The sequence below is a fragment of the Mytilus edulis genome, chromosome 6 (genome assembly GCF_963676685.1).
Source record: "Mytilus edulis chromosome 6, xbMytEdul2.2, whole genome shotgun sequence".
Taxonomy (NCBI): domain Eukaryota; kingdom Metazoa; phylum Mollusca; class Bivalvia; order Mytilida; family Mytilidae; genus Mytilus; species Mytilus edulis.
The window spans coordinates 9,788,238-9,808,359 of NC_092349.1; the positions used below are offsets into that span (position 1 = coordinate 9,788,238).

A 20,122-nucleotide genomic window follows, 5' to 3' on the forward strand; every position below is an offset into this window, starting at 1 on the left:
GGAATTTTCTTTATTAAGCTGAGAAACAACCCATGCTTTGCAAATTTAAGGGGGGGGGGGGTGCAAGCCCGCAACCCTCCCCCGTCTAAATCCGCCCCTGCATATATTCAAGTATAGGGAAATATAATAAATAAAAAATGAAATATAGGGGGAGTCCCTGGAGTTGCCCCACCCTCCCTGTTTGAGAACTTGGAAACGGTCGAGATCCACACCCCTTAACCATATATATTCATGTTTGTGACAATATGAAAAATCAAATGAAATATAGGAAGAGTCGCTAGGGGTCACCCCACCCCTCCTGTTTTAGAATTTAAAAATGGTCGAGATCCCCATCCTTAAACCATATATATTCATGTATAACAATATAACAAATCAGATGAAAGATAGGGGAGTCCCTGAGGTCACTGTTCACGCTCCTGTTTGAGAACTTGGAAATGGTCAAGATCCATACCCCTAAACCATATATACTCATGTATGGGACAATATAACAAATCAAATGAAATATAAGGGAAGTCCCTGTGGTCATCCCAACCCTCCTGTTTGAGAACTTGGAAACGGTCGAGATCCCCACACCAAAACAATATATATTCATGTATGGATCAATATAACTAATTAAATGAAATATAGGGGGAGTGCCTTGGGTCACCCTACCCTTCCTGTTTGAGAACTTGGAAACCAATGAGATCCCCACCCCTAAACCATATATATTCATGTATGGGACAATATAACAAATAAAATGAAATGTAGGGGAAGTCCCTAGGGTCACCCTACCCCCAGTGGCGGATCCAGAAATATTCATAAGTGGGGCCCACTGACTGACCTAAGAGGGGCCCGCTCCAGTCATGCTTCAGTGATTACCTATATAAGCAACCAAATTTTTTTCCCAAAAGGGGGAGGCGGGCCCCCTGCCCCCTAAATCCTCTGCCTACCCCTACCTGTTTGAGAACTTGAAAACCGTTGAGATCCCTACCCCTAAATTATATATATTCATTTGTATGGGACAAAATAACAAATCATTTACATTTACTATGGACAAGTCAGTCAGACCTCATCTTTGATCCCTGTTGTAGTGAACATTTGTCTGATTCGTGTCTCATAACTTTTGTACTATAGAACACACACTCAGTTTTCTTTCCAGGGAAACCAGTCCATTCATACTATTACATGTTCATACTACGTCAAATTGAACTTCTAGCAGTCAAATAAAACCAAGGTTAACTACCAAGTAGAACAACTGCAATCATTGGGAACTTGTACCACTGCAGACTCACCATAAAAAATATACATTGATATATGCATTGCTTTTGAAACCATGATAACATATAAATTGTTTGCCTTAATAAATAAATCATTAGATAAACATGAATGTACTATATATGAATGTTTAATGTTGAGGCAACATTGCCACAGTTTTCATAATTACGGTTGCCTTGGTTTTTGGTTAACTGCCTTCAGCGCTTACAGCGCTTTGATTTTTATTATGGGCCCAGTTTTCAAGGTGGTCTAAAATTTAACTTTGTTTGATATCAGCAAAAATTGAATCCTTGGGGTTGTTTGATATGGTGAATCTAAACCTGTTTTTAGATTTATGATTATAGGCCCAGTTTTCAAGTTAGTCCAAATTGTGGTCCAAAATTAAACTTTGTTTGATTTCAACAAAAATTGTAAAATATGGGGTTCTTTGATATATGCTTAATCTAACCATGTATTTATAGTTTTGATGTTTGGGCCCGGCTATCAGATTGGTCCACATTGAGGTCTAAAGGGTCCAAAATTGAACTTTATTTGATTTCATCAAAAATTGAATTCTTGGGGTTCTTTGATATGCTGAATCTAACCATGTATTTAGATTTTGGATATTGGACCATAATAGGTAATGTCTAATTTGAAATTTAAAGTTTTTAAGTTTAATTAAGTTCTTAAGACCACATTCATGATGTGTCAGAAACCTGTGTTGTGTCAACTAAATCACAATCCAAATTCAGAAATGTATCAAGCTTGAATGTTGTGTCCATACTTGCCCCAATGTTCAGGGTTCGAACTCTGCGGTCGTATAAATCTGTGCCCTGCGGAGCATCTGGTTGTCTTTAGCTTTGACTAAGTAAATTTCATGGAAATAATCTGTTTTTCACCAAAAAAAAATTGTTGCACTTATTGAAATAAGTGATTTTTAGTGATTTTTAAATCATTTATTTGAGTAGCAAATTTGTAGTTTTGTCACAAATTGTGATTTTGTAGTTTTACCAAAATTTTATACACATACAGTAGGTTTAAATAATATCTTTTAATTAGTAAAATTGAAAAAAATGAAATTTTGGCTTCTTTCAAGTAGTAAGGTTTGTACCTTTGATGTTATCATATAGCTGCAAATTCTATTTTAGGTGAAAAAATGCTATAATGATGGCTTACTTAAAGAACTGATACTTTATTAACAGATTTTCCCCAGCAGTGGGAGTATTTTTCCTGTAAAGTTTAAGGTTTCATCTTTCAGATTATTTAATCCTTTCCTCCATGACACCTTTTGACGCCACCCCCTCTACTCAATATTGATGCCTGTGTAGTACCTAAATTGAAATGCTTTGACTACAAAGTGTCTGCATTAGACCTAATAAAATTTGTATGGAATATAAAAGGATATTCATAAAAATATCTGACTAAAATGTATTTGATGGAATATTTGTTTTTTGCAATGCATTAATGCTTCAAAGCATATTTTCAATGTTTATTTGAAAAATCCTATGCGAATCAAGTATGCAAAAGAAAAATTTCAATTGAGGAAAGGGTTAATAAAATTCTACTGTTTGTGATAAAAAAAAATCACTGTTCGGGGGCGGGGGGGGGGGGGGGGGGGGGGGGGGTTGAAATTAGTGGGGTTATTAAAATAATGATGCTTACACATGTTAAAGAAGTGATTTTTTGGAAGGAAATTTGAGGTATGATATTTAAACAAGTGATTTTATGTCATTATCCTAGATTCAGTAAAAAGGTCATCACCTGAAATGACCTGGTCATCCTATCAACACAGATGTTGGTCTGATAATTTTTAGAAACATAATTAGTCCCTGGATCATTAGTATTCTATATTTAAAGCTAAAATAAAATTAAATCACTTCTTCTTGTGATTAATTTGTACTACTTAAATAGGTGGTTATTAAAGAAAGTCATCTCTTACTTCCAACCTTTATGGAAATAATGTTACTTGAATCAATCACTCATTTAAGTAAGTCCCCTGACTGTTGAGGATATTGGTTTGATATTTGGTGCATGTATAGAGTCTGGGAATGCAAGGCAGGGAACACTTGAACTCTCTTCTTTTATTTGCTATAAGTTTGAGCTTTTAAGTTTTCAGAATTTTCCATTGTATGATTTGCTGAGTAAACCAAGCCTCTAATTATTTTAAGATTTATTTTATGAAAAGTTTTAAAATCAGAAAAAAAAGGTTTTTTTATGGCTATTGCTTGGTTATTGGCCTTAGATAGATAAAGTATGTGCAAGGCAGGGGACTTTATAGAACTCTGTTCTCTTAATTGAATTTATATTTCTGGCTATTTTTATTTTGACCTCAGTTTTTCCCTTAGTCCTGAATAAGAGAATTGAGAATTGTGCATTTATTTTTGGTTTTTCATGTAACATCTTGTCAATTATAAATACAATCATAAAATGTGTAGATCATATCTTGTAGACATGCAGTGTTAATCACAGCAGCTGGCTGAATAACTATTGTTTTGTAACCATACATGCATCCTCGATTGTTATTTGATTGTAAAAACTTGCAAGAACTTACAAATGAAAATAACTAGTTTTTCGCACATTTTTTGTACATAAATTAGGCTGTTGTTTTTCTTGTTTGAATTGTTTTAAATTGTCATTTCGGGGCCTTTCATACATATAGCTGACTATGTGGCATGGGCTTTGCTTATTGTTGAAGGCTGTACGGTGACCTATAGTTGTAAACTTCTGAGTCATTTTGGTCTCTTTCAGACATTTCAGAGAGTTGTCTCATTGGCAATCATACCACATCTTCCTTTTTTATAATGATAAACATTACAAGTGTCTCGGAAGCATTTTTATTTCTTCTAGAACACCACAGGCACTTGTCTCAGAAAAAAAAATCCCATATATACCTTAATATAACACGAGGTACTTAACTTTCATTTTCTAAAAATATCAGGCGGTGACGAAAATCTGTTGTATGCTGCTTTCTAGGCTGTCAACCCCGCTAAAATTTGTTATAGCGTAAATCTAAATTGATTTGTCTTTACAATGGTGTATAACATGCCTACATTTGTTGTCGGAATCATCCATAGCAATCCTACCTAAATATGTCAATCATAATAATTTTGCCAACCGCTGATGATTTGGCAATAACCGTGTCATGTCTACTTATATATATCTCGGTTGCCGATTGGTCAATTTGATGGGAAAGTCTAAATGATTCTCGGAGTTATCTGATCTTGTTTCATTGTCATACGTAAAGTCAAGAGAGAGTCTGAATGACATTGATTGACGTCATAGGAAAATTTGAATCTAAAAAAGGAAACTGGTAACTTATTAGACATACCACAAATAAGACGTGTTAGGTTTTATTTTTCACGGTATCTTATACAATTTTACTAACTGGGTGATAAGTCCTATTCAGACAAAGAATAACAGTTTTTCTGAACAGTTTTTATAATTAATCATTTACTGCGAGCCATTTATTGCCAAAGTTTCAGCGGTTGGAAAAATTATTACGATTGACATACTTGGCATCTTTGGTAGGATTGCTACGGAAGATTTCGAGAACAATTGTAGGTGTGTTATACACCATTGTTAAGATAAATCAATTTAGATTTACGATATTACAAGTTTTAGAGGGGTTGACAGTCTAGAAAGCGGCATATAACAGAATTTCCTCACTGCCTGACATTTTTCGAAAATGCAAGTTAAGTACCTTGTGTTATATTAAGGTCTATAGGGAAAAAAAATCTTAGACAAGTGCCTGTGTAGAACACTCAAAGCTTAAACCTTTTGAAACCTGGAATTGAAAAATTATGTCAATACATTTAGAGCCACAGTCATGATTGTGTATAATCATGACAATCATGAAAATAAAATTGAGAATGGAAATGGGGAATGTGTCAAAGAGACAACAACCTGACCATAGAAAAAACAACAGCAGAAGGTCACCAATAGGTCTTCAATGTAGCGAGAAATTCCCGCACCTGGAGGCGTCCTTCAGCTGGCCCCAAGTGTTGGGTACCACCTTAAATCTTTGAAACATTTACATAATTACATTGAGAAAATTGTATGCAAAGTTTCTTATTTCCATTAGTATTTATAATCTATTCTGTTAATAATTTAAAATGATTTTTTAAAAGCCACTGTTTAATAAAAAAGATAATTATAGTTGTTCAATGTTTTGAATTCCCATCAGCAAAAATTACAGGCAATACCAGATTACCATGATAACCAAATTTTAATAGTATATGACGGTATAGATAAAAGCAACTGATATTTTCACAATGTTACGGCGTCATTGAAAACATCTAAAAGCCATATTAACATTACTGAAATAGATTAATGATTACTGCAATATTATGTTAACATTCATGAGTGGTTATAATAAACTATATCACTTTTACAAAGGATAATTGCAAAAAAATATTGGTTAAAAGGTAAACAGTTTTCATGGCCGTTAGGCTTATAAATACCCAAGCATATCTGCATATTGAATTTCCATATAATTTCACCGCCGGCAGAGAAAAGAAAATCTCAATATACCCGGTATACAAAATTGGCGAAAATACCATTCCTCATTCTATCAAAATACAGCATAACAAAAGTTGGATTTATATTACATACATGTGATAAATATGATTAAAACAATATACATATATATGTATATATATATATATATACAACTCGTCTAAACATCAACCCAACAATGTTAGATCTGTAAATTTGCTTTCGCAAATTTTTGGTTCTTCCCTCGCCGGGATTCGAACCCATGCTACTGTGATATCGTGACACCAAATCGCCTGCACTGCAGCCGTCCCGCATATATATATATACATGATATATTTTACCTTTGTAATTTAGTATTAAGTGTACATAGAATTATTTCTCATTCCAGATCAAATCAAAGATAGCAAGCAAGTTGATAACACGGAGCAAAACAAAAACATCCAAAAGCCACAAGAAGATTGTTGCTATGCTAAACAACCTCAGTAAGGACAAATCGGGTGCACCAGTATCGTGGAAATTCAATAAATCAGGTATCAAACAGGCCAATAAGGTTGCTAAGAGACTACAAACAGCTCAAGATAAGGAGCTCCAAAAGGACCCATCAACATCATCAGAAAGTAGGAAAACTGACATTGATACAAACAAACTTAAATCTGAGAAAAATAATATAAACAGTGATCAAGTCATTCAAAAGAGAAAGCCAGGAAGACCAAAAATAATCAGAAACGAAAATCAACAGTCTGAGTCTAACAATGATATATCTAATACAGTAACTCAAGAAGAGGCTAGTAATTTCCCCACAGAGGGGCGATTAGAAAATACACAGAAATCTGGTCGTGGGAGAAAAAAGAAAATTTTATCAAAAGATATTCGAATTAAGAGACTTGAAATTTTAAAGCGTCATATTGAGAGAGGAAGAGGTAGAGGACGTGGAAGAATAAAACGTATTCGTGAACTACATTCAATTCCTGTACTTGAAAAAGAAGATTCAGATACAGACGATATGGATGGTCAAAATAGAAATAACATTAACCAAGATAAACTTAAATTACTGAAAGAACAAATTGACAGTGAGAGGAAACGGGGCAGAGGACGTGGTCGTGGTCTCCGTGGAAGACCTCGCATAAACCTACCTGGTATTCATTCAAGCATCATCAATGTACATCATTTAACAACTCAAGCTGATCATCCAGGTGGTGATTCAGAATTGAAACCATTAAGAAGTCGAGGTCGTGGTCGAGGCCGTGGGAGAGTTAAAAAAGGTCGACGTCCCTGGAAACATTTGAATGCAGAAGTCAGAACAGATACCGACATGCAACAAATTTCATCAACATCTGAGCAATCTTCAAAACCAATAGGTAGGCCTTTTGGTCGAAGGGGAAGGGGTCCACGATGGACGTCTTTAAATAGACAAGCGTTAAATAAATCTGTGTTGAATGAACATACAAGAGCAGCTATTTCCAGTGGGAACTTAAATTTTGGTGAACAGCTCAACGAGACTCCTGTGGATTCTGAAAATGAAAGTATAGACTCTAATCTAAGTAGCGCCTCCTCTAAGGCTCGTAAAAGAAAATTGCATCATCATATGGGAATAAAATTAGGACCTTCAAAAATGTTACGAAGTCAGGACAGTATGAAAACAAGAATTGTAAAGAATTTGAGTGGCCTACCAGTGCTTAAAAAGAGGAAAAGAACATTAAGTGGTGAATTTGATCTATTAGACGAAAAAACATTGAGGAAACAAATGCGTGGGAAGGATGACGATGATAATTCTGTAGCACAATCATTTGATGGTAGCTGGGCAGACGTAACCGATTCAGAATATAATGAATCGCAGATTGATAATATTTATGGCGAGAGTGACAGTGATATTCAGGATTCACAAGTAAAATCAGATAAAGGGCTTATCTTCAATGAAACAAATTTGTCAGAAACGAGTAAAAAGTATTCACATCTGCAAGGAATTAAGCTTGGTCGAAGGAAGGGTAGACCACCAAAAATACTTTCAAATGACTATGAAATACCAATGAAAATGAAAAAGAATGCAAAAGACTTTACAAGTGTTAAAAGTTCATACATTCGTCAAAATAAAACGGGAAGATTGACCATTATTGGTCCTGGTGGTATTCAGTTTGTAAAAGTTAGAGGTCAACATGGGAAGGATGAGGTTGTTTATAAGATGGCAGTTGATACGGAAGCTGTAAATTGCGATTTGATAGAAAAATATAATGACACATATGAGTCAAATGCGAAGGAAGAAATCATTACTGTCCAAATTGTCCATGATGAAAGCTTAAAAGAAAATATTGCCTTTCAAGAGAAAAATATCAAAGAAAAATTGTCTGGCTATCATGATGATATTTTACAGAAAGAAGTTGATGTTAAATCCATTGAAAGTGTGAAACAAACTAAAGATAATGGTGAATTTCATCCGAAAGAAATCCTTACCACCGAAGCTGAAATATCTCCAGAAACCATACTTTTGTCCTTAAAACAAGTGAAGCAGGACAAAACGGAATCATCAAAAATAAAAGAAGAAACACCAATAGGGTCAGATGCATTGGACAAACTTGGAGGTCAAAAATATGAGTCTGAAATGCCAAGTTTGGCAGAATTGGTCCCACAGCTAGGGGCTGCAGGCTCATCAATACAGCATTCACAAACTCAGGAAGTAGAATCAATGAAAAGTGAAAATAATTACAATGCCTCAAAAACAATAGAAGTTGCTGGAAAAACAGAAACAGTATCGCAGAATATTTCTGAACTTGACAAAAGCATTCCTAAACAAGAGGAACGCGTCATTAGTATTGAAGCAGCGTGTGTCGCAACAACGGCTTATGACAATTTCAATAAATTGGAATCAGCAGCTATCACAAGTACTGCTATCGATAGTACTCAAAATACAGAAGTCTCAAGTTTCCTAGGAAAAATGACTGATAAGGAGGAAAAGAACAAAATATGTCAAGAAGATGAAATTGTAGATAAAGTAGATGATTTAACAGATGAAGAACATTTGCATCTAGAACTATTGTCAGATGATCCAGAAATTGGTGAGGTTGAAGAAATGTCATCAAATAACCAAGCACAACGTGTAGTTTCTGATATTCTAGAAAAAATGGTGGAAGAGATTTGCGGGAAAACCAAATCTGAATATGAAAACATGGAAAAGGATGAGAATGTTATAGAAAAGAAGGAAATGAATAAAATTGAAGACGAGAATGCAAAAGATAATGTTGACTCCGTTAATAGTAATTTGACAATGTCTATTGAAACTGAAAGTGCCATGCTTCCAACAATTACAAACAATGCAGAAAAAACAAATATCAAACAATTAACAGAAACAATACCTGTTGATAGTGTTTTGAATGAGACAAACAATACACCAATCGCTATAATGGAAGACAAAACCAAAGTATTGGAGGAAGAAGAGAAGAGCATAAATGAAGGCAAAAAAACTGATGAATTAACTGGGTCAATTGAAAAAAATAGCAAGTTTGATAAAACCAGTGATGGCTTTTTGGAAACTAGCACTGGAGACAATAATCAGACTGAGATTAAGGAATCTAATGCCAATGAAAATATTGATGACAAAGAAGGAAAGTCTGTTCCAATTCCTACTGAAGTATTGGATAAAAGTGAAGAATCAGCATCTGTCAGTGAATCAGCTGAATTACTAAATACAAGAAAAAGAAAGATAGAAAATGAGACAGATTCCAAGTCAGAAAGTGAATCAACGCAGGAATCAGTTATAGTTACAACTCCTGAAACTTCAGGAAAAACAGAAGTCAAACGTGTTTTCCAGTTGAGAAAGAAGGCATCTCGTTCTCCGTTAGAAATAATTGCAATGAAACATAGTCTGGAAGAGAGAAAATACATGTTGGAAGAAACTCAACGTGCAATCAGAAGGGAGGAGAAACAAAAGAAAATGTTCCAAAACAAATTATTGAGAGAAAAAATAGAGCAGCTTTCCCCGCCCAAACATTCTATAGATCAGTTGTCTCCCCCAAAACAAACAGAACAGTTACAACATGTACAAGATTGCTCGCCAGAAAAAGTAGATGAACTTGCAGAAGCACCAACACATTTATGTAAACCTTGCTCCATTGTTTTAATTGACTTTGTGAAGTATTTGAAAATGAGTGATCATTCTGAAAAACCTACGCCTGATCGTGATCATGATGATATGTCTACAACTGAAGATGAAGCCACAACTGATACTGAAGGGACTGTTAATGTCAAACCAAAGCATGCCCATGCTGAAGTTGAGAACAATGTCCAGAATAATTCTACCCAATTAGGAAATGATTCTAAAGATGCAACACAAAAGTCAGCAATAGAAGGGTCCAATCCTCCTGTTAAAAGACCGGCAAAAGCTAGGAAGCAAGCTAAATCATATAATTATTCATCAAAGTTGTCAAAGTTGACAGCTGAAATAGTATCAAGTCCTGAGCCAACTGATATCGAAACAAAAACTTTTACAGTTCCACCATTAATATTGAAAATTAAGCAGAAAGAAAAGGTTAAAAAGAAGTTTAAAGGTCACAAATGGACAGCGCCTCGAAACAGAGCTAGAAAGCAGATGACGCCATTTAGACGAATCTTACCAAAACAAACATTCGAATTTGAAACTCTCGGGTCAAAAGACACAGCATTCAATTTTGAGGATTCTTCAGGGAAAGTGATGCCAACAGCTAGCACATTGTCACAAGTACCAAATCCTGCAACTACTGTAGTTGCTAATCAAGGATTAGCTTCAGAATATACAGAAAATAATTCAGCAAATATTTCTCTTCAGGCCATGAATAAGAATTCTTCAGAGAATATGTTTAGGTTTAAATGCAATTACAAAAACTGTGAGTTTAAGTCACAAAAGAGAAATCTTATGGAATCACACATTTATATTCATTTGAACTCTCCATTTAAATGTTCGCATTGTGATGAAATATTCCCTTCCAGAAATGCAGCATTCAATCACTCCAAAAAAGCACATTGTGAAAAAGAACTAAAAATTATAACAGTTGACACTGTTGACGAAAGTAATTATTACGAAGAAATTAATACTCCAAAAACATCTGAAAATTCCAACGTCATTCAAGCGGATATACAAGACGTTCAGCATTCGTCGGAATCGTTAATAATTAGTGTCCGACTCCCTCGGAATGTTAATGACAGTGCTACTGGATGTTATTGTTGTTGCCATTGTGACTTCTCCGCTAGTAAAGTGAAAGACATCAACACTCATGTAGAACAAGAACATCGTGAGAACATTCAATATCTTTGCTCAGTATGCAACAAATCTGTTAGTCGATATGGCGAAGGAATCGCTAGACACTTTTCTAATGAACATCCTGATCAACCGGTGGCATACAAAAGTTTACCAGATTATTACGATGTCAGAAAAACAATAGAAAAGCCTTCAAGTGGTGATAAAGGAAATATTTTCGATAGAATGAGTGATTTATTCTCTGGGAAAAAAGGTTCAAAAACTTTTACTGAGAAAACAAGTGCCGAGGCTGATAGTACGACAGCCGAAAACGATGAAGACATTACTTCAACTGATTCCCAACCATCAGCGGATGAACCAACTACTACCGATCACCCAGATACTAGTAAGAAAACAGTGGAACCAGTCCATCATGAACCAGATGGAATTGAACAGTTGGCTCAAATGTATGGTAACCCCACTTCTACTGAAGGGGATAAAACTGTATCAGAAGATACCAGGTATGTTTCCCCTTGTTACATCAGGGATTTTAACAAATAAACACAAACAAATATGCACCTTCTTATAATTATAGAGAAAAAAAATCTAAAGATTTAAAGTTTTGGCAACAATGAACATACACCATGAACACGTATTAATATGCAACAATCACATGAATCACTACTATAGGGAATTTTTGTTGACCATAAATATATAAGAAGATGTGTTATGAGTGCCAATGAGACAACTCTCCATCCTAGTAACAATTTGTAAAAGTAAACCATTTTAGGTCAAAGTATAGTCTTCAACACAAAGCCTTAGCTCACACAGCTATAAAGCGCCCCAAAAATGATGTGTAAAATCTACATAATAAACAAGAAACATTTATAGTATAACTAATCGCCGTATTTGAATATCAAAAATAAGACAACGCGTGACCGAACGACGCATGGATTAAACGAGTGTGCAGCACGAGTTTAATCCATAGCGGCGTTCGGTCACAAGTTGTCTTATTTTTGATAATCAAATACGGCAATTAGTTATACTTTTTATTACATTGGCAAATGGCTTTTTTTTTTTTATGAAATTAATGTAGAAAATGTAAGGAACTATATTTTTTTCCTACGCATAGACAATTTGTTTTGATCCGACGTTATCGACGTCTTGACAACGCCTATTGTTGTATGACGTCAGAGAGTGAAATAACCACGTTTATTTCACATGTGAAATTATCGGTTTTTATCTAACTGGGAAATCAATGTAATTCATTGCAACCAATGTAATAAATATATTTATCATGTTTATGAACGACATCAACAAACAACAACTGAACATCAGGCTCCTTGCATATATCCAATGTCACAAAATAACTCTTGTCGGATTGGACATGTTGAGTACTTATCCAAGTTATGTCTATTTTCTTGAAGATGAAAGAAACATTTACTTGTACAATGTTGTAGATTATTAATTTTCATTTTTTAATTCAAGATTTGAATTATCTCCCCTTAATCATGTTGATTTTCTGTAACATCCAATTTTTTTCACAAGACCTTAAAATCTGACGTGAGTCATGTTAGTAGGTCAAAACATGCCAATACAATTTATTTTATGGTTTAATTTGCTAATATATTTTTAATTATTATACTCTCAAGAAATATAAACAAAGAAATCTACTGGGCACCTTCACTTATCATGCATATATCATGTTTATATATATTTTAATTCAGTAACTAAGTGATGCCTTCAAAAAAAAATTGTTTTGAAGAAAACAGACAAATTTGATGTGAATTGTCAATGATCATGATGATATTCTGATATTATATAAACATTTATTAATACATGTAATAGTAAATATGAGAATAAGAAGATGACGTATGGTTGCCAATGAGACAACTTCGTGTTAAGCCCTGTCTACATGTATCTCTTTTTCGCAGCGATATAATTTTGTGATTTTCAAATTTACTTGAACATTTTGAAGTAGTTCAGTAAGCATGGTTAGGGACAATATAATTTTTACATAAATTTACAGGACAATTAATTTTTGCATTATTGTTTTACAAGTGAAAGTCACAATTATAAATTCATTGTGAAAATAAGTCCGTTTACAGTATAAGCATGTTATTAGTGGAGCTGATTACTCTTACACATGTAACAGTCATATGACAATTAAAAAATTGCCAAAAAAAAAAGAGTGAAAAGTTTAGATTGAATTTCGTAGGCTTTGGACCTGAAAAACAGTGTTTAAGTTGATATCTGCAGTATAATTTAAATGTTTGTTTTGTTTCAGAAATGCCAGTGTAGCTGAGAATCCTAATCAGCTATTGGACGATAATTCTGGAAATGACATGGGACTGAAAATCGTAGATGTTGTCAGCTTACAGGGAGGAAGTGACTTTGCCAAAGATGTTTGGGGCGAAACAGCCGAAACAAGTAAACCCCCTCCTATTCCTATTCAAATGCCAGTAAATCGACCTCCGGTACTGGTACCCACTAGTAGTTTAAGGCATCAGTTACAGGCTAATAACAGGCCACTTCTTTCCATGCCACAAAGGATGCCGTACAGTCAGCCTAGCATTATGGATTCTGCTAAGTTAAAAGAGACTACGACAACGTACAAATGTGAAAAATGTAATGTGCATGCACCCGTGTTATCTTCAATGGTTGAACATTTACGTACAGGCCATAAAGAGATTCCACGATTATTTTTATGCCCGTTTTGTAGACAGTACGAAGGTGCTACAGAACCTGACATTCATAAACATATTAAGCAGTTTCATCCATCTCCTAACACAAAAAGCCCACCTGTGGCCTTGTCGAGCGATGCCAAACAACATTTACGAACAATTGAAGTGCCTGTGGGAGACACACAAAAAGTTGATGGGAAATATTTAATTGAGAAGGACATTTACAAATGTTTAAAATGCAAGCGTCACATGCCATCTCTAGACTATATTTATGAACATTTGGAAAAAGAACATAACGAAGTATTTGTCTATGTTTGTCCTGATTGTAAAAGATTCCGTGCTAAAGAAGAGGAAGTTGTATTTAATCATATTAAAACAGTTCACAACAAAAATACAGACGATATAATTCTATCTCTTGCAATCGAAGAGAATCTCTTTACAAGGGTTCAGTGCCTTATAAAAGATAAAACCTCACAAAATAAAAGTACATCACAAAAACAAATACCACCACCTCTAACCTCACAGAGTAATCAACTAAGACAAGGATATGAGAATATGGCAGTTCCTAGCAACAGGCAACCGTCTATGCCAGTGCCCAGCTTCAGGCAACAATCTATGCCAGTTCCCAGCATCAGGCAACAATCTATGCCAGTTCCAAGCATCAGGCAACAATCTATGGTTGTACCTAGCAGCAGGCAACAACCTATGCCAATTCCAAGTAGTAGGCATCAGCCTTTGCCAGTCTATCATCAAAGACCACCTCAACCATCAAGGCCACCAATGCAGCCAGTCTTCCCTGGCATGATACAAAGTCAGCCTGTTAGAATGCCAGGTCCAGTTCCTGGTTCTATAGCGGTTCATTCTCAATCGAGCAATCAGCCTATAAATCCAACACCACCTATAAATAAAGCTGCTAGTCGAAAGTCATACCGACCTGTTCATATCCCTCAACAGCAAAATACAGAGCCCACTCAGGCTCAAACTTTGCCACATAGTGATGGTAGGAAGATTACAAGTCCACCACCCTTAATGAGAGGACCCCCTCCTCTTATTCGCTTTCCTGGAAATAATTCACAGCCTCAGTCACAAGTAGTGCCATCGTCTACTTCTATTAGACATACAAACTTTACAATGACAGATAAGGTGCAGAGACTCCATACTCAGTCTCAAGGACAATCAATGTCAAGTAATGTCTCTCCGCCACCACAAAGTAGACCAGTACTTAAGGTGCCATCGGTACCCATTCGACGGTCTGTGACTTCCCCAAATCAGCAAAGTGATGGGAAAACATCAGAAGGTGGAGGAGCACCGTTAGACTTGTCTAGGAATTCAACTCCCAATAGTCAACACGATAACTCTGAAGATATGGACGATATGTCGCCTGACGCATTCCAAATATTTAATTTACAACCAGCAAGACAGCCAACACCTAACATTAGGCCAGTGCCATATTCACAAATGCATGGAATGCAGCAACAAAGACCTCAACAGATAGGACAGTACAATCCATCCGCCTACAATAGACCGGGAATGTATAATCAGATGTACAGGGCTCCCCCTCCGTACCCTCAATCGTATCAAAGACCTCATCATCCGAGTCCAAATCAATTGTCTGGTCAGAAGCCTGCCCAACCTCTAAAGTGTCCGTATTGTCCAAGTCTAGTGCCATTATCAATGGGAGAAGTTGCTCCTCACATTCAAAAATACCACCCTGGTCAGAAAATTCAGTACGTGAAAAAGGACTAAATTTTTTCTAAACTGTTATAATATGCAAATTTGTAAAATTGAATAACTTTTTTATGTATGTTAGTGTACACATGTGGAACATAATATTTTTTTTGGTGTATTTTCTAATCCTGTTTGTAATAATGTAATACAGTGTTGGATAATATGAATAATGTTTGATGTGTGAAATACAAACGTGTTGTTTTTCTAATGAATAGGTGTATATGTTTCATATTAGTCATGTTAGTTTAAGCACTAAACATATGTATTTATTTACAAACATGACAACAAATAGGATTTTTAGATTTATACATGCACATTAATGTTTTGATATGTCATTTAGGTTCTTGTTCTAAAATTTTATAAATATCATGTTTTAACATAAAATCATGGGGAAAAAGGGAAGTTTTGGAAAAAAAAATTTGTGAAGTACAATGACACTGTACATTTTTTTGGATATTAGAGGTCAATTTTATTTTTTGTATGAAATACATTCAAGTTACAAATAATTCAGACACATTCCTAAAGTTAGAAAACTTTCCAAAGAATTTTTCAAAGTTTTATAAAAGATTATTCCATATAACATGTATAAGCATGCAACACATCCCATGATAGTCTCTATGCAGTACTTCCTGCAAAATTCAAATTTATACATGTTTTTATTAAAATCTAGACAAAACAGATAGATATATTTTTTTTTTTATTTGTAAACCCATTTCCTTTGTCAAATAGATTTTTTCTAGTTTATATTTAACTCCTTTCAGTTATTTGATATTTATTCTTTAACTCATTTTCAAAAATGCTAGACTTTGTATTAAAGAGCAATAGAAATTACACTTTTGAAAGAAGTGCTAGTGTTTCAGATAAATTTTAGAAAATGCAATTTGAAAGAAGTGTTAGTGTTTCAGATAAATTTTAAAGAAAATTTCAAAGAAAATCATCCCTGCAAGTTTGGTAGACTTGCAAATGACTTGATAAGTTCTATTTGAATAGAATAGGCTGCAGTCAGAATAGATGCATAATTTAGCCTCTCAAGTCTTGATTCATTTGTTCAATCCCATCTTTTAGATATTTAAAAAAATCATCTTTATATCTATCTGTTATACAGTCTATAATACAGATATAGTTTTTGATTGAAGACGATTGTCTCTCTTCTTCATCTAACATTATCATGATTATGCTCTTAGAAGTTTAAAATTTTGAATGATTTGAGTATATTCCAATTTTCTAACATTTTCAGTTTACATGTATCATAGTTGTTGTTTGTCAGTGATTTTTTTGTATGATTTCGCTTAAAAGTTGAATTTCAAATTTATTAATTTTCGTATGAACGTTATTATTGTTTATTTAATGTACTTTTGTTACATAGAAAATATGGGCATTATTTATTTAAATGTGCAAACAGTGTATTGCTCTAGACAACATTAAAACTTTTTTTTATAATTCCTGCATTTCACAATTTTTTTGAATGGTCAAAAAAATTTTCATGTACTTAGCTTGTCATCTTTATTTATTACATAACTGCGAATGTTTATTTACTGGTTCATAACTTAAAATTTGAAATTGTTGAAAATCATTGCTTGGGTTAACTCTCTTCTTGAGAATAACAAAAGTCTCTTATTCTTTTTCATATCAATAGTTCACAGACTTTGCAATGATCGTAATGAATGCTATCGTCAACTTATGTTTTTTTCTACATTTTTGAAATGAATAATAATGAAAATGTTGTTTAGATTTGATTGGACAGATTAAATTCAGACTGGCAATCGCCGTAGGTGTTAATGTTATATCAAAATATAAATTCTATGCAAAGCAATTTTTTTAGAATGAATCTTCAAAAAATTATGTTTCTCTTTTTTCTTGGATAGTAATTTTCAACACCAATCGGTATAATGTATCACATTTTATAAAGTGTATATTTAAGTGAAGAAATTGGTATTACATTTTATAACTTGTATACTTAAATGAAAGAATTAATGTGTAAAATGAGATATATATGCATTTTTCTTTGTATTTTTACATTTGTACATTTTATGCACTTTAATGTTTATGTAATTAGATAAAAAAAATCTTTGTATAGATTATTTTTTTGTGTGATTTTATACCACAAAAATTGGTAGCTGGTTTTGTATTTTGGTTCAAATTTTTGTGTCATTGTATATACAAATTGTAGTGTACATTTGTAGCAAAATAGCTAAATTGATCCCATTAATTTAAAATTAGATAATTAAAAGTTATAAATATAATTTTGATTCATACTGGATATATTTTTGTACAACAATAACCCATTCATACAAATTTTGGAACTTTTTCACTTGAAATTTTTAGTTGTGCATAAATGCTGTCCTGATCTTTTATTTATGTGAACTTTGAAAGTTATTCTTTTGAAATTTGAACAGTGTTCCTTTGCCCAAATATAAATTTGTTATGAATTATTTCAGCGATACTTCGCATCCTGTTTTTAGTTCAGGCCTAAATAGGATATAGTTATTATCTCCCCTTCTAACTGATTGATATGTATTATCTCCCCTGTTTACTGATTGATATGTCTGCTCTTTCATCCATCTACACTTTATAGATTTAGGATACCAGTTTTAAAATGATTTTTTAAAGCTTTTTGATTGAAAGGTATTATGGTTTGGTGGATTGGTTGCACAAATGTCCAATGTGATTAATTTCTATGTGAATTTGATTAAATAGATTCGTTTCAATGGGAAATGACTTTGAGACTTGATTGAAATGTGAAACAATAGTTTTGTACAATTAATTTATAAATCTTTATAACTTTTTCTTAAGTCTTGTTGATTAATTATAGTTTTATATTTGGTCTTAAATTTCTTAAGTTTAAATATACAAAGTGTGCTGAAAGTTAGATACTTTTTACAATAAAACTAAAGAAAACAATGACCAACATTGCATATAAATATGTGTGTATCACAAATTATGGCTGATTAAATGTTTGACAAGAATTTTGATATTCAGTAAAAGAATTATAACCATGTATTGAAAACTTACAAGACATTACCAATAAAAAGGATGAATATTTGTAAGTTATATTTTATTTAGTTTATAATTTTGTTTTTGCATCAATGTTTTACAGAAAATGTATCAATGTATGTTTTGTATATAATTTTGATGTGTAAAGTACATTCTGTAATTTTCATGTCAGATGAAACAAACATGTCCTTATTTGGGCCTTAATTGTTCCTTGTACAATGAAGCTGTAATGTATTGCTATTTTTTATGTGCACATTTTTTTGGTTTAATGAGTGTGAATGGTTTGTTGGAAACAAAATATTTTGTTAAATGCGAAAGTCATCATCATAATCTTGTCAAATTACACATTTGCCTACATGTATCAGATATAAATACTGAATGAATGTTTTATAAAAAGTATGATCCCAATTATCATATTTGCATGTAAATTATAGACCATTATTTACAGTAAAGGAGTACTTAAAAACAGGTGATATCTATGTAGGTCGTTCTTCATGCCTTTTATTTATAACAAATGATCTCTATAGACCATTAAGTGTTCAGATATTGTGGATTCTGTTTTATTGTCGGGTTACTATTTTTGGCATGATTTTTTTAACGTTATGTTTCGCTGATACACAAGTTTTCTCATTCTTTAGAACTGAATTAAAAATTTGTTTGAATTGTAAAATCATGAAAGTGTTTGAAGTATTCCTAGAGACAAAAAGATAATTTCCTCAATCCACAAAAAATTGGTAGCCATGATAATAAACGAATCCACAGTAGATATGAATTTTGCTTATTATTGAAGTAAATTAAAATCGTACAAGACTTTTACTTATTATGTAAGTAATTAAAAATATATAGAACAGTACTTATTACTTAAGTAAATCTAAATGATACATGTTATATGGAATTTGACTCAACTTTTTAGTTATCTAAAATTGTATTTAAAAATGTGTATACATGAGGATGTGTTTGAAAATCATTGAAATGCATCATGGCATTCTAAAAAAAATATTTATTCAGAACTTTACATATTCTTTAAATTAATTTAAATCATATGAGACTAAACATTTTATAATATATATAGAACAGGTAAGAGTGAAATTATCTCCCTTTCTGATTGGATAATAGATTGGATGAATGGGTTTTTTTTTACTATAGGAAAAAGTTTTAGTTAATCGTAGCTTGACCCTCACTAATTCAGGTCAACCTTGTTAAAAAATTGAGGGATCCCATGAAGAATTTTGAACATGATTAGTCTGACGTATTAATGACTGGAAGAAAATTATTCTGTAAAAGAAGGTGAAAATGATTATTCTGTTCTACAAAATGCAGGACATTGCAAGAAGTACTTGTGTTCAAAAATGTGAATTTTCACCCAGATTTAAATAATGCCCCTATTACACGCCCCTCCCTCAGAAAATCTAATTGCAATTTCTTGAAGGCTAACAATGATAAAAACTAATATTTTATTGTTTACACGAAGAACAGAAATGTCGGTGTATACGTGTAGTGAGTATTTTTTATTTAAAAGGCAGTTGTTTGGTATCATGTATTTAAATTTGATTTATACAATATATGATTTCAAATTAAAACATGCAAAGAATTATTGAAAAATAATTATTTTTTGGTTCATGAATTAATTAAACTTTTGTGAAAAAAAACTTTTGTACACAAATTTTTTTTTGTAATCATTTATGTGTGAGTAAAATCATGAGTTTTTCCCCCTTTTTTATCTTGTCTTTTGCATTTTCATATCGTCTCAGTGCATATTATAACATTCATGTACATAGATTGAATG

At 33.1% G+C, this 20,122-nt stretch overlaps 1 protein-coding gene across 3 annotated transcripts in view; it reads left to right on the forward strand.

Annotated features, from left to right (window-relative positions):
* Positions 1–15,697, forward strand: part of LOC139527075 (golgin subfamily A member 4-like) — a 43,480-nt gene extending 27,783 nt beyond the window's left edge. For all 3 annotated transcript variants that reach the window (XM_071322334.1, XM_071322335.1, XM_071322333.1), the window contains 2 exons: positions 6,116–11,451; positions 13,218–15,697. In XM_071322334.1, the coding sequence (XP_071178435.1) occupies positions 6,194–11,451; positions 13,218–15,360 (7,401 nt within the window). In that variant the 5' untranslated portion in view covers positions 6,116–6,193 and the 3' untranslated portion in view covers positions 15,361–15,697. The remainder of the gene's footprint in view (positions 1–6,115; positions 11,452–13,217) is intronic.
* Positions 15,698–20,122: the final 4,425 nt, after the last annotated feature.